At 36.1% G+C, this 14,323-nt stretch overlaps 1 protein-coding gene across 9 annotated transcripts in view; it reads left to right on the top strand.

The window, feature by feature from the left end:
* The window catches only part of LOC114359292 (segmentation protein cap'n'collar), a 142,223-nt gene that overhangs the window by 9,456 nt on the left and 118,444 nt on the right, over positions 1-14,323 (top strand). For 4 of the 9 annotated variants that reach the window (XM_028313619.1, XM_028313615.1, XM_028313612.1 and 1 more), the window contains exon 1: positions 4,926-5,209. Coding sequence is in view for 2 of the 9 variants with exons in the window: in XM_028313618.1 (XP_028169419.1) it covers positions 1,580-1,663 (84 nt within the window). In the remaining 7 variants the exon portion in view is untranslated. Of the gene's footprint in view, positions 1-1,543; positions 1,664-4,924; positions 5,210-14,323 lie in introns of those variants that run through there. The other 5 variants (XM_028313613.1, XM_028313609.1, XM_028313618.1 and 2 more) reach the window with 4 other exon arrangements.

Raw genomic sequence — 14,323 nt, 5'->3', positions numbered from 1 at the left:
ATCAGTGCTACACTGATACTGAACTGAACGGACACTGTGACGGAACTGTGGCTTCACTGATATGTGTGAATCGAGCTTTAGACTGAGCCTATTTTGTAAATTTTGGAATTCGCTGCCTGCTGCTGTCTTTCCCTGAACAGTATATCCAGGCATTTTCAAGGCGAGAGTGAATAGGCACTTACAGGGCAGTGTACCATCCTAGACTGCATCCCACTTGAACACCAGGTGCGATTGCGGTCAAAAATATGCCTTGTATGCATAAAAAAACACAAGTTGTCCCAAAAAATTGTGATAAGCCGAAGTAGTAGTAGGTAGAGCTTCACTAGGGCTATCTCAATTACCGCGACTTGTAATAGTTTTCGAGATTTTTACATAACGCGACCTTATCCTTTTGATAGTTTTCGAGTTATGATTTGTTTACATAACGTTCTTCGTATCGTTCGTATCTTCATTATTTTAAAAGTTCTCAATACAAGTTTTGCTCGTTTAATGCCCGGTTTCCATCAAAGCCGAGCGGAGTAGACCTAAGTGTTTTGAAAAACAGTCAGCGCCTCGATTGCGCTAAAAATTAACAACTGCAACGCAACTGAACCACAGAATAAGTAATAGTACCAAGGTAACTGGAAGACGAACGAACATCAGCTGTTTTGACAAGTCCGTATTGCGGTGTCGTTTTCACAGCTAGTTCAAACGGAGCTGAAACATAAACGGAGCGCAAATTGCATTATTTCCATATCTCTTCTCCGCTAAGGAAACCTTATAGTAGATGGCGCTATGTACCATGTCCATGTCCAACCGTAATATTAAAATGATCACATATTATGTAGCTCTCAATTAATCACGATGACTGACGCAATATGATGACGCAAAAGAACCCAAGTCAGGCCCCTAATTTGTTTTTTACTGGTCAGTTATAAAGTAAACATAATATTTCGGAATTTGGTTTGTCCAGAACCTAGTACAGTCAGCATCAAACTTGACAACCAAAGTAGCCAAAAAGTTCGCAACACGTCTTTTTTACATTGGAATAACTTTTTGGCCACTTTGGGTTTGGATGATTGTTAAGTTAAAAAGCTAAGTTCGCTTCCTAAAGCGATTCTGAAATTACAATTATCACGTTTTGTCCTTGGGGCTGATGATGATGATTTAAGACACAATAAACAACAGAGTAGTGACTGAGTTTCTTCTGCCATTTCTTCTCAGCGCCAGCCCATACTATTATGTTGTCCCGAAGTGGTGGTAGGGCAAGCTATATTTGGGACGTGTTAAACGCCCTGGAAAGTGAATAAAAGCTACTGAATAAAAGATTTGATTTTGAGTAATAAAAAATCAAAGCGCAGCGTATGACGTCCTCCCCACAAGGCGGACCGACAACCTCATAAAGGTAGCAGGAAGGCGCTGGATGCAGGCCGCCACCAACCGGGTATTGTGGAAATCATTGGGGGAGGCCTATGTTCAGCAGTGGACGTCCTGTGGCTGAAATGACGATGATGAAACCACGTATTAATAAAAGATCAAAGAAATTAAGAACAATTTTTGTTTCAGATTCAAGTTCTTGCAACAAGGAACAAACTCAGCCATGATGGAGGACGTACTGCCCAAGATGAGGAGCCTCAGTCCAGGGCTTGAGGACTTCACCGCCATCAACAAAAAGTACAATCAGGTGAGAAGTTTACCATAGATTTACCTAATAAGTACGAGTAGATAGATCCTACTTTGAAGAATAAACGCGCAGAAAATCTGATTGTTTCCTCAATGATATTAAAGAACTATAGGTATGTTACGTTCATAGAAATTACGATTTGAATCCGTGCCGAGCTATTCCAAATCGCACACATTGACAAATGTAACTGATAAGTGAAACAAAAGATTCGAAATAGCACGCAAATGAAAGAGATAGCTATAGTTTTAACGATTCTGCACTAACTAATCTATGTCCGCAGCGCGGTATCCTTCCGTTTGGCCAAATTACTTTTCGTCAAATTTCACTTCGCAAACAACTTATCGCCAAAGTTTCATTTCCCAAATGAACTTTTAGCAACTGTACTTTTCGCAACTAATTCATTTGGTCAAATTATCATTTGGCCAAATTTTACTTGGCAAATGTTTATTTAGCAAATGTTTTATGTTGCCAAATATTATATCCCAAATAATTTGTTTGGTCAAATTGACACTTCACATACTTACCCACCGTTACCCACAAATCAAAGCATAAGGCACATGATCATGGTTTTCACAATAATTTTATGTAAAACATTGCAGAAAATAGTATGGTTGCAAAAAGTAGGTATTGCAGAAAATAGTAGGTTAGGTTAGGTTAGAACAGTGACCCTTTGCGCGAAGGCGAGCGAAGCGTGCCGCGGTAGCGGCCGCCGAGCGCTAGAATCACCTCTATTGTTAATTAATCATTTGGAAATTTCGATACAAAGAATGAAATAAGGAAATTAATGTAGAACAAATTTTATATTAACTCCCCATTAAACAAAATAATAACCACAAGCTAATTTGTATACCATTCTATGCACCAATCAAAATAATTTGTAAATAGTTTATCGTGAAATANCCGCAGCGCACGCATCCTTATCGCTCTAACGTCAAAACAAGATCGCTTTCTCTTTCTTAACTTGAACATGGCGCATGGCGTCTTGATTGTTTGCATAAATAATTGAAAATATAAATACTAAATAATTTTGCATAATCACATGTGGTAAGAGATCCCTTGTATTTTGTTTACTTTAGAGTCATAATTGGTACACTTTCGAAACACACACGATGGCATTTTTTATTTATTTTGGTAAGAACAGGAACTTACGGTGTGGTACGCACGCGATTGCGCACGACGCAGGCCACTCGAAGACTAAACACAAGACGTCCCAATTGGGACGTATTTGAGTATTCACAGCGCGAGCGCTTATAACATATCTGCTTTTGTTTTTATATAATATCATTGGTTTCCTAAAAAAACTTTTGGTCTGTCAAATAATATTATCAAAAAATATTGAATAAGTGCGTATATTTTTATTTGTCAATCAAACAAGTCATTTATTTATTTAAAATCTTTATTACACACACCATAAAAAGCGGTACAAAAGGGAAACTTAATTCCATGTGGCATTCTCTACCAGCTAAACTTAGGCAAAACAGATATTTACTAAGCAATGGTTCGTTGAAGTTCCGGTGACGTCACAAAGTGCTACACTTTCAACCACTCTTTGACGTCACGGGCAAAATCTATTGTGTGTGTGTTTTCATTTGATCTTTGGCGCGCTTTAACTCTTTCAATATTCATTAGTAGGTATAAAAAACTGTAAAAACTTGCTGTTTGGTTATTATCAAAAAGGTGACTCTAGAAACATTAAAATTTCATGTCAATAACCTGCCATACTTAATACTGATCTTCACCACAAATCTTCACGTACGAATGTAAATGGTTAGATATGAAATGATAAAAGATGGCATATTATTGGTAGGTTTTACCACAAAATATAACAGAAGGTAAACTCATGTATGTACCTCGCTTTGCATACCTCTCTCGCTCGCACGCTCGGCCGTCGCGCTAGGGTTGTCTTGTCATGTGCAACACATGATCATTTATTTCGTTATGATAGAAAAATGTAACTCTTAATACTATGCAAGAAAGACAATAACAGATATCCACGTATACTTATTTATATTTAGTACGTTATTATAGTAATAGTTTGCAAACAAATACACGAGAAGGAAGTAGTATTTAGTTGAGTGGTTGACACTATTATCCAACTAATATTATAAATGCGAAAGTTTGGATGTCTGGATGTTTGTTGCTCTTTCACGCGATCACTACTGAACGGATTTTGATGTAACTTTACAGTATTATTGTTTATAACCCTGAATAATATATAGGCTATAATTTATGACGATCTGTGACAAACTAAATTTCACGCGGGTGAAGCCGCGGGCAAAAGCTAGTTATCTAATAATTCCTAAAACCTCTCTAAACAATTCGATATTCCTAATAATTGAGTTGGCTTTCAATTTGAATTGAAATTCAAATAAATAACTTACTTACCTCCCCGAATCAACTGGTAATTTAAAAAATGAAAATTCGGCATTCAATGATGAGTTTAAGCAACCAAATACCGAACAATTAAAATACGACTTTTTCTGTTCACTCATTTTCGTCAATTGCGCAAAACAAAATAATATCACAGGCGGTTGACCGGCGCGTGACTCAAGCGAACCACAGGGAACGTGTGGCGAACGTCTGTCTGTCGCGCCACGTCGCGCTCGCATTCGTCCAAGACAGTCTTGCTCGAGCGGTGTCTGTCTATGTGTGCGTGGCTCGAGCGCGTTTAGTATGGAGTTTGTCTTCTGTTATATTTTGTGGTTTTACTCACATAGTAAGTGAGTACCTACCTACAGTAATGACCCGAGACAACGAAATGATAAGAATAGAATAATTAAGCATTGCGTAACTGTGATGCAATTATTTATTATATGTGAAATAAACATGAAAACTAATAAAAAGGTTTTTGTGAATCCGTGTTTTTTTAATTGATATGAAATAATTTATGCTTTATTTTTTCGAAAAAGTAACTTTTTGAATGCAAAAACGTCTAAAACGTCATCTAGTGACGAGTAGAAAAGTTAGGATGAAAATAATTATCAAGAGATGGCAAGCATTTTTCATTTGCAATGTAATATTGCTACTCAACAACAGATGGCGCTGTACTCAGATCAATGGAAATTCCATTTTTAAAATAGATATTTCTTATTACTATAAATAAATACCGTCTGTTTCTACGTTGCTCATGTAATTATGGATTATTAAAATTAATTAACGTTAATTCTAAACACTCACGCTGGCAATCAGTGAGCTTTGGTCTTGCTCCACCGTATAGCGCTATCTCACTCAAAGTGTCATGATGACGTGTTTCTTTTGATGAGTGTAGTTTGTTCGATCGGAAGTCAGTCACAAACAGAATTTACTATCGAGGTGTTCTTATTTTGATTATTTCGCCTTAAATTAGTGAAAAAACAACTTTAGTGTTTTGTCAGCAGTTCTAAATGTGAATAAACCGTGTTACCGGTTGGATCTTGCAGTGATATTGTGCCCCAAAGTGCTAACTTTTATGTGCGGTATTGCAACTAAAAAAACATCAGTTTTACCAGTGATTTAACTTGTTTTAGTGGTAAAATCTTCCGTTATTGTGGTGTAACGGAGCGGAACGTAAGCCTAATGCTGCAGCAGTCGAAATAATGCATTAACTTTGTTATTTTAATAACAAGTTTTGACGGACCTAACCTCTTTTCAGTTAGGACTACCTACCTTTTTAATCTGGATTTATGAGGTTTATTACCTTTGCTTTAAAAAAACAACGGCACGCCCCTTTTGGAAATGTTTTTTTTTTTTTTTTTAACTCAATATTTATTTTTTTAAATATTATTGATTGAATTTAAATAAAACAAAGCAAGGTTATCTAATCAATTTCTTATCAGAATCAGACGTTGAATGTTATTAGTGTTCAACACGTAATGATAGTAACTCGTAAGGGCAGTCATTTATTTACAATAGTGTATTGACTTTTCTGATTGTCTACAGACAGATTAATGTTGTTTGTAGGTAGATAATTTGTCATTGTGGTGTTTTTTTGTTGTTTTCAACAATCTTATAAGATTCTTATTACAAGACAATGTATGAACTAACATAAATTATTATTTAACAAGAATTTTGCCTTCTTTCTTTGTTAAAAAGTATTTTTATAATCCTCTAGGTTTTGAAATAAATCAATCTTTGAATAAAAAAACTATTTTTTATACTCATAGAGTATGACCAGCTGTGTTGTCTATTATTACCTAGTTGAGGAAAATAATGCCTTCTTAAACATTTGTGGTTTATTTCCACTACCTACCACCTTATTTGCCCCAAAGTCTGCAGAGCTTGTACTTTGACCACTAGATTAAATAAATAAATTTCCTTGGACATTTTTTACTCTGCGCCTCTAGTCCCAAACTAAGCAAAGCTTGTACTATATGGGTTCTAGATATTTGATAAAATTATGCTTATTAAGATTTACAGTTAAACTACCTACATAATTATGCTAATATGAGTACTTTAGTTTAAAAATGCGAAAGTTACCTATCATTTATTTGTTTTAGAAGATTGTACACATTAATAGTTTAGCTTTATTCAGCTTAGCAACATTCAAACCCACAGCTTGCGTTCTTAAAAGCAGTAAAAGATTGATTCAACATTCAGAGAATCGATTGTGTATGCTATGCTATTAACTTCACAATTTGAATGCTGGCCTGAAAGGATTTAAAATAAATTATTCGATAACAAACTCCTTAATTTCATAATTTTAAATAACTGTTTTAAAAAAATTGCTCACTTTATCTAATTTTTATCAATTTAGACTCAAAATGTACACTTTAACGAGCCATCAGGGCAGCAATTGGTTTAATTTAGTTATGAGACTAATCACTTGCTGGAATTATTCCAGGTTTTTGATTGTAAATTTCATACTGAACTGTTTTATTATGGTCATTCAGTAATTCTTTCATATTATTATTTTATCGAACAAACTTTAAAAACATACGTAGATAAGTCTATTTTGGACAGCACTGGCCGATAATAAAGAAAAATACACCATAAACAAAGATATTTTAATGACAAACACGTGTTCCACCCTTGCAACATTATAATGCATTTGCAGCGAGAGTGAGTTATTTCTATGCACTCAAGCTGGCGTCTAGTGCGTTAGAAAGTCTAAAAATAATAGTAGTATAGCAGATCTATTTTTATCGTGCGAGACTGCTTAAAATCATGGGTTTTTACGTGAAAAAAAAATTTTTTTTCCTGAAAAAGTGTAGAAAGAAGTTTAGTTGTAGCTAGAGACAAAACCTTTGCAAGTGGTAAAGGAAAATAGTGTAAAAATTTTAAAATTAATTTACTGTGATACTGGCTGTATGCAAACCAAACGATGCCATATGACATTAAACAAAAAATTTTTTTTTTTTAAAGATGGCATAAAACCGTTTTGCCAATTTATTTTCACATGCAGTCATCTATTGTGTGGCCCTGACATCCCTAGTTTGTGATTTCGGAAAAATGTCGCTAAAGTATAAAATAGGTATGTGTATTGTGTATGTGCTAGCTAATTAAACAAACATTTGCCCTTTACGGGTTTGGAATCCGCAACCTCTGGTATTAGATCACGCCAGACGAACCCCACCCCACAAGTCTGCATGAGGTCACACAGAGATCATTGAAAACTCTTTGTTTTGACCTTTTTAGTCTGTTTTCTGTTTATGTTTTCTCACCGGCCAGCTCGTAGTTTTCTAGCGCGTAAAAATATATGGACGCATTTTTATTTTTAAATGCGAATAGAACGTCCTTGTCAAGGCGATCGGTCAGATGAGGTCGATACTCTCTGGTAACTGGCAGTTGATGTAATAGCCAAAAATAATGAAAAGAAAAAACAGTTTTCGCGGGAAAATCTTTGAAGTTTTTTTCTTTTGGCGACATTTTTTTAATTAAGCCGGTTTGTTGTAAATCTTGGCGAACTCGTAAAGGTTTTTTGACTCATTGCGTTATAAATAAAGTTAAATACTAATGCATTTCAGCAACTGCATTCTTAAAGCATTGTTTTTGTTAATTATCTTATCGATAATTTGCGAATACACTCAAGAAAATTTACTTTATAGCTGTTAATAGCTCTTGTACTCGTATATTTTTAAACTTGATTAATTAATCTTCTTTTTGATTTTTTACAAAGTAATGCACGCGTTTGTAGGCTCTTGAGTAGTTTTAGTATTCCCTGTAGGCATTGCAATCGAAATCGAATAGTTTTTTGTAAAGAAATCGATTCGTTATAATAAACTATTGTATGCTCATAATGTATCGCTAAGGCCGTTCCTCACTAATCAATCAATACCAAATTCACCTTCGACAAAGAATACTTAATGCTTAGAAATCGAACTCGAAACCTGTATTTGCTTAACGTTATTGTGTTAGTTAAGATTTTTTTTCTAAAGTGGCCTAATTAAATAATACAATCCCCCTCCAGACAAGCTAAATATCCATTGCTTGTGTTAGTATTTTACACTTAATCAAACAAAAACAAATTCTACTGCTCAAATGCAACTTTTCCTACAAGTACCCATCCCCATACTATATGAGTGATTGCAGATGGTACCTACCTAATTTTTAGGAAAGGTATGTACCTACTTATGTTTTTGAAATATTTGAACTTCCCCTATACGTAACGTAATGTATAAACGCCCCTGGGTCTGCGGGTGTCTATGGGCGACGGTAATCACTTATCATCAGGTGATCCGTCTGCGCGTTTGCATCCTGTCACATAAAAAAAAACTTCGGTCTCTTGGGAAAAGAAACATTTTCATTTGCGTATATCTGAAGCTTGACGTCTTCTAATTTTTTTTCCAACATCTATCTTGCGTAAAAATGGCCAGTATCATTATTTTAACCGTCATAAATGAGTAAAGAAAAACAAAAGATGGAACATTCAAGCTGTAAATATCGTCGCCTTCGCTAATATGGTAACGACGAATACAAACAAAAAAGGGGCATCGACCTACCTTCGCGGTTGAATCATCTCGAATTTTGTCGATGGTTATGTACAATCAACCACTGCGTCATTAGTTATTTGTATTAAGTGCTATTTTAACAAAATAATTTGGTCTGATAGGTGTACTGTACGTAAGTGAACGATCACATCATCTTTAATGATTGTGGTAGAATAACACCCACTGTCTAAGACAGATGCGATATTGTTTTTCATTTACAGACTTATTTATTGTTGATTGAAAACTAATTGAGTTTTAAAGCTAGAATAACGTTAACCCTTGAAAAGTTATGCCATGGAATTATTGATGAATAGTTTCAAATATAACTGATGGGTGTGATCCCCTATTTTTCATGAATTAAGAAAGAATTCCACGTCCGCCTACAAAGCAGACCGACAACCTCATAAAGGTAGCAAGAAGGCGCTGGATGCAGGCCGCTACCAACCGGTCATTATGGAAATTATTGGGGGAGGCCTATGTTCAGCAGTGGGTGGACGTCCTATGGCTGAAATGATGATGAAGAAAGAACTATCTCTCGAATAGAATAATTCTGCTTATAAAACGAGACTAGTCCCTCCTCGTTCCCACCGCTGCAACTCCTGTGTAGCCAGGATCTACAGCTTGACCGCCAAAAACCCAACCATGAAGGCCAAGATTGTCCCGGAGGAAAGTTAAACAGTCATTAGACCCGCAAAGAAATAATCAGAAGAACATAGAAGTTCTATTGTCAGCTAGTTAAATAACATTGAGAAATTGCGTAATTATGTGGGTAATTCCAGAAAAGAATTGTTTATATCCTCTATTATAAGGTGAGATCAGAGTTCTTGATCTACCCGCCCTTGACATTGGTACACGTCAATGATCTCCAAAACTTGTGTAGGATGAAGAGTAACGACCTATGCTGTTGACACTAATGTGTTTTGGTAGATGTGCAGTTAATATGAAGATTAAGTAGGTATAATGAATGCTTGGACATTAATAAGGATGTTTTGATCTCTCGATTGTAAACCAAAGGACGTCCACTCATTAAAAAACAAGGATTTCCATAACCACCGGTGCTGCGCTGTCCGCATCCTGATGCTCCTGCGCTCAGCACCAAATCGTCAGTCCACCGAGTGGGCCTTTCTGGCCGTAGTCGCTTGAGAACTTTTCTGCCCTACAAGTGTCACCCACGTCCATAGCCATCTAGGTTTGACTATCCTTCAGGTTGTGTAAAATAATTATTGAATCTTAAAGATATGATCAAAATCCAATAGGATTTCTTAGTTTTTGAGGTAATTGCTTACAAAAACATTACGCTAAACATCCTGGCATCTTATGTCCTTGTAATAAATGCGAATTTCCACCAAAAATATCACTGATGCATTGCGAAAATCTTGGCAGTATAATTCTTCCACACGTTGCCATGTCCGAATAAAATTAATAACATCATCAAAACTAAATATAAGCAACGAAAGCGGTAAAATGGAGCAACCTTGCAAGGGCCTTGTGATAAATACAAAGCATTGCAAATAAAATATGATGACACAGAAATTAATTGTGGACCTGAATGGTCGCTGAGGTTAACTGCAGCATGAGCTAATTCTGAGATGTGGAAATTTACAGGTCAGAACTAATTTAGAGAAAAGCAGTAGGTACCTAACCTACCTTTGGTTGGTGGTAGGGCTTGTTCTAAGTCCGCCTGGCTAGCTACCACCATCTTTCCTAAGTCTGTCGACATAACAACAATGTTAACAGCATTGGTATGTTCCGGCAGTTATAGGTAAGATAGCCAGTTCCTCTGTGGTTGAGGATTCAAGTGAAGCAAATCGAACGCACATTAGAGTAGAGCTCTGTGATTGGTTCGTGTGTCACCCTGTGCGTCCACGCGCACTGTGAGTCCTCTTAGTAATGTTTGTAAATACGGGCGCAAGCGTATTGTATTTAATTGCAGGAGATGCAGTTCGTGAATGCTTAAAGCTATTTTTGCTACAAGGAAATGATGCGACCTCTATTTTCTTCCGTTTACGCACGTGTATGTCGTGGGGGGTTTACAGTTTTGAAATAGGAATAGGGGGACAAGATCGGTCAATTGAGATACTTTTTATGTGCTGTCAAATCGCTGTTTCTCCATAGAGTTCGAATGGGAATCACGTTTGACGTTACTTCAAGGTTTGGTGGTATTTTCAAATTCAACTCACTGAATAGTCAAGAAATAGTGACTGTCTTGTGCTGCTTCTTCAAAGTCAAAGTCAAAGTCAAAATTTCTTTATTTGTTTAGACTAATAAATAGTTCTTACAAATCGTCATAAAATATGCTCTTAAGGAGCCTCTACATGTCTCATAATCTTTTTACCCTACCAGCGCTTCGAGACCAACATTTGGCAAGTGCTGAGAAGAAGCGCCGCAACAAACTCAGTCACCACTGTCTGCCGGTTAATATAAATAAATAGAAATAGTAGTAGTAGGTACATTCGATTCAGGAGCAGTTCACTGAATTTACCATGCATTCTTGTATGGTGTTTCATAAGAATGGGTAGGTATACAAGATTGCGTGGTATATTAAACAAGGTAGTGACGTGCTAATATCTAGACTAACATATTAAGGTACTAGTAGAAATGACTCGCATACATAAATTTGAATAACTTGGATTGACCAGTCCCCGAAAGCAGCGCCTGTTCACAGACATGACGAGTGAACCAGCCATCGCTTCACTCGACCATATTAGAGGGAATGTAACGACCCGCCTCACTACGCCACCACCCCAGAGACATTTTAGTGAGAATGACAATTCCAAGTTATCTCTTTAAAAAAAAAAACTAATAATAAAGCTAAGTAACAGTCCAGATTGAGAAGCATGACACTATAACATTTGAGAAATTATTATTAGTTTATACATTACTTTTCATTTTAATTCTTTTTAGTGCGAGCATGAGAGGACCATAATCCTACTCCCAGGATGACTTATCATTAAGAAAATCTCGAGTTGTATAATAGGCTTTTTTAAGCATGTGATCTTTAACTATATCTTTAAATTTATTATACGGTAGCTCTTTATATTTATCAGGGACTTTGTTATAAAAATGGATACCTTGTCCCATAAAAGTGGCAAACACTTTATTAAGTCTAAAAGCGGGTATAGCCAATTTATTTTTATTTCTAGTGTTAATTTGGTGAATATCACTTTTCTTTTTGAATTCAGTAATATTTTTTTGAATAAATAGAATACAGTTTAAGATGTATTGTGAAGCGGCCGTGAGAATGCCAATTTCTTTAAACAATTCTCTAAGGGATGCTCTTGCTTTCATTTTATACAAGTATCTTATCGCACGTTTTTGCAAAATAAATATTGTTTCAAAATCTGCAGCTTTGCCCCATAGCATGATTCCATATGACATTAGGCTATGAAAGTAGCTAAAGTAGACTAAGCGAGCTGTTGAAACATCGGTTAATGACCGTATCCTTTTTATTGCAAAAGCCGCTGAGCTGAGCTTTCCCGCCAGAGTTTCTATATGGGGGCCCCACTGGAGTTTTGAATCCAGGGTAATTCCCAGAAATACAGTAGAGTCTACCAGATCGATTGCATTATTATTAAGTTCTATTTGAGTACTAACTGTTTTTACGTTAGGCAAAGAGAATTTTATACATTTTGTTTTCTTTGCATTGAGTTGTAAATTATTTGTAGTGAACCAACTTAAAACTCTTGTTAGTGCATTATTTACATCGTCAAAGTTATTTTTACTTCTATCGATATTAAAAATCAAAGATGTGTCATCAGCAAATAACACGATTTCGCAAGAGTCCTTAACAAAATATGGTAGATCATTAATGTATATAAGAAACAAGAATGGACCCAGAATGGACCCCTGCGGAACTCCCATTTTCACAGGTGACCCAGAAGACAAAACACCATTTATGTCAACTTTTTGAACTCTAAAGTTTAAATAGGATTGTATTAAATCCAAAGCCGAGTCCTTTACCCCATAATAGTGCAGTTTGCGAATTAGCGTTTGATGTTCTACGCAGTCAAAAGCTTTTGAGAGATCACAGAAGACCCCTAGTGCATTTTGAGAATTCTCCCAAGCCTCGAAGATATGTTTAAGTAGTGCAACCCCTGCATCGGTGGTGGAACGACCCTTGGTGAAACCATATTGTTCACTATGAAATAGTTTATTAGAGCCAAAGTGAATCATAAGTTGCTCCTGTATGATTTTTTCAAAAATCTTGCTCAGAGCGGGCAAGATAGAAATGGGTCTATAATTGCCAGGGTCGGTTTTGCTACCAGACTTAAATAATGGCATTAGTCTACTATGTTTCATGAGGTCGGGGAAGATGCCCTTCTCTATGCAATTATTGAATATTATCGCTAACTGTGGGGAAATTATATCAATAATGTGTTTGACTATCTTGACAGAGATGCCCCAGATATCAGTTGTACTCTTTACATTTAAAAGATTAAAAGTTTTAGTGATATCTAATGGAGTAATATGTTTAAAAGAGAAGTGCGAGTCACAGGGTGTCACGTGGGTTTTCAATATTTCTTCAGCCTCGAAAGGGAGATGACTTTAAGTTGGCAGTTGTTGCTGAAGCTATATTACCAAAAAATTTGTCAAAAGCTTCCGCTACATCTTTATCTGCAGATATCAAATTATCGTGAACTTTGAGAGAAAAGTCATTATTTCTTGGTTTTAGTTTACCAGTCTCTCGGTTGATAACATTCCAAGTTTCTTTTATTTTATTACTGGCGTTCCCTATCTTGTCCCGAATATAAAGAGACTTAGCCATGAAGCAAACTTGAAGCAAACTTCTTCTTAGCACTGGCCCATTTATTGTCCCGAAGCAGTGGTAGGATTTACTGAGACGTATACAAGTGCTTTTTTAAAGCCTACTTGCAAAAATGAAATGAGTTTTATGATAATGATTATCTAATTTACTTATTTATTTACCTATAAACTTCGAATGAAGAAAATGAGGCAACTTTTTTCTGAAAAAAATCATACAAATAGCCATTAAATTAATTTATCTACGCCAGTTAAAGGGTTAATAGATCAGTGTAAACATAATAATCACAGACCACAAATCACAGCATGTTTCAAAAATGGAACTCCATTCTGACCAAGAACACGCTATCCCCGTTTATGGTCTCTCTGACCCGTAGCCGTTATTCTTCAGAGAATAGAGTTGAAAATCGCATCACCTGATTACCATAGTCGTTAGGACACCGAGTGGATGTCCTTAGCAAAAATGGCGCCCACAAGGTTGTTGTAACTGGGTGAATCTAACTGTATTGACTTTTGTAGAACATTGACGAATGGTGGATGTGGGTCAATCGATTGAAAGGAAATATCCCAAAGCGGTCTTGCTCAAAATGAAGTTTTACATCTTCAACAATGTATTTAATAATAAGCATAACGAAATAAACGCAACACATGACAAGACAACCCTAGCGCGACGGCCGAGCGCGCGAAGTACATACATGAGTTTACCTTCTGTTATATTTTGTGGTTTAACTCTCCCCCACGGGGACAAACTTGAACTTCATTGGTTGGGTTTTTATTGGCCCCATACAAAAACACCGGTTAAACCAGTAGTTATAGTTGGGGTTCAAGTTAAGGTGATGCAACTCGGCCTAAGTAATCGTAATACTCCACGAAAAAGCAGATTATCAGCAATTTCCTAATTGCAAAACTGACTGATGACGCGTTCAGGAAAAATAAACAAACATTATGCTTATTTTAAAATATTTTATTATTAGTCATCTGAATAAATGCAGAA

This window comes from Ostrinia furnacalis, unplaced genomic scaffold, assembly GCF_004193835.3.
Source record: "Ostrinia furnacalis isolate ACB-3 unplaced genomic scaffold, ASM419383v2 OfSCF4295, whole genome shotgun sequence".
In the NCBI taxonomy this organism is placed as follows: domain Eukaryota; kingdom Metazoa; phylum Arthropoda; class Insecta; order Lepidoptera; family Crambidae; genus Ostrinia; species Ostrinia furnacalis.
This window is presented reverse-complemented; position numbering and strand designations above follow the sequence as displayed.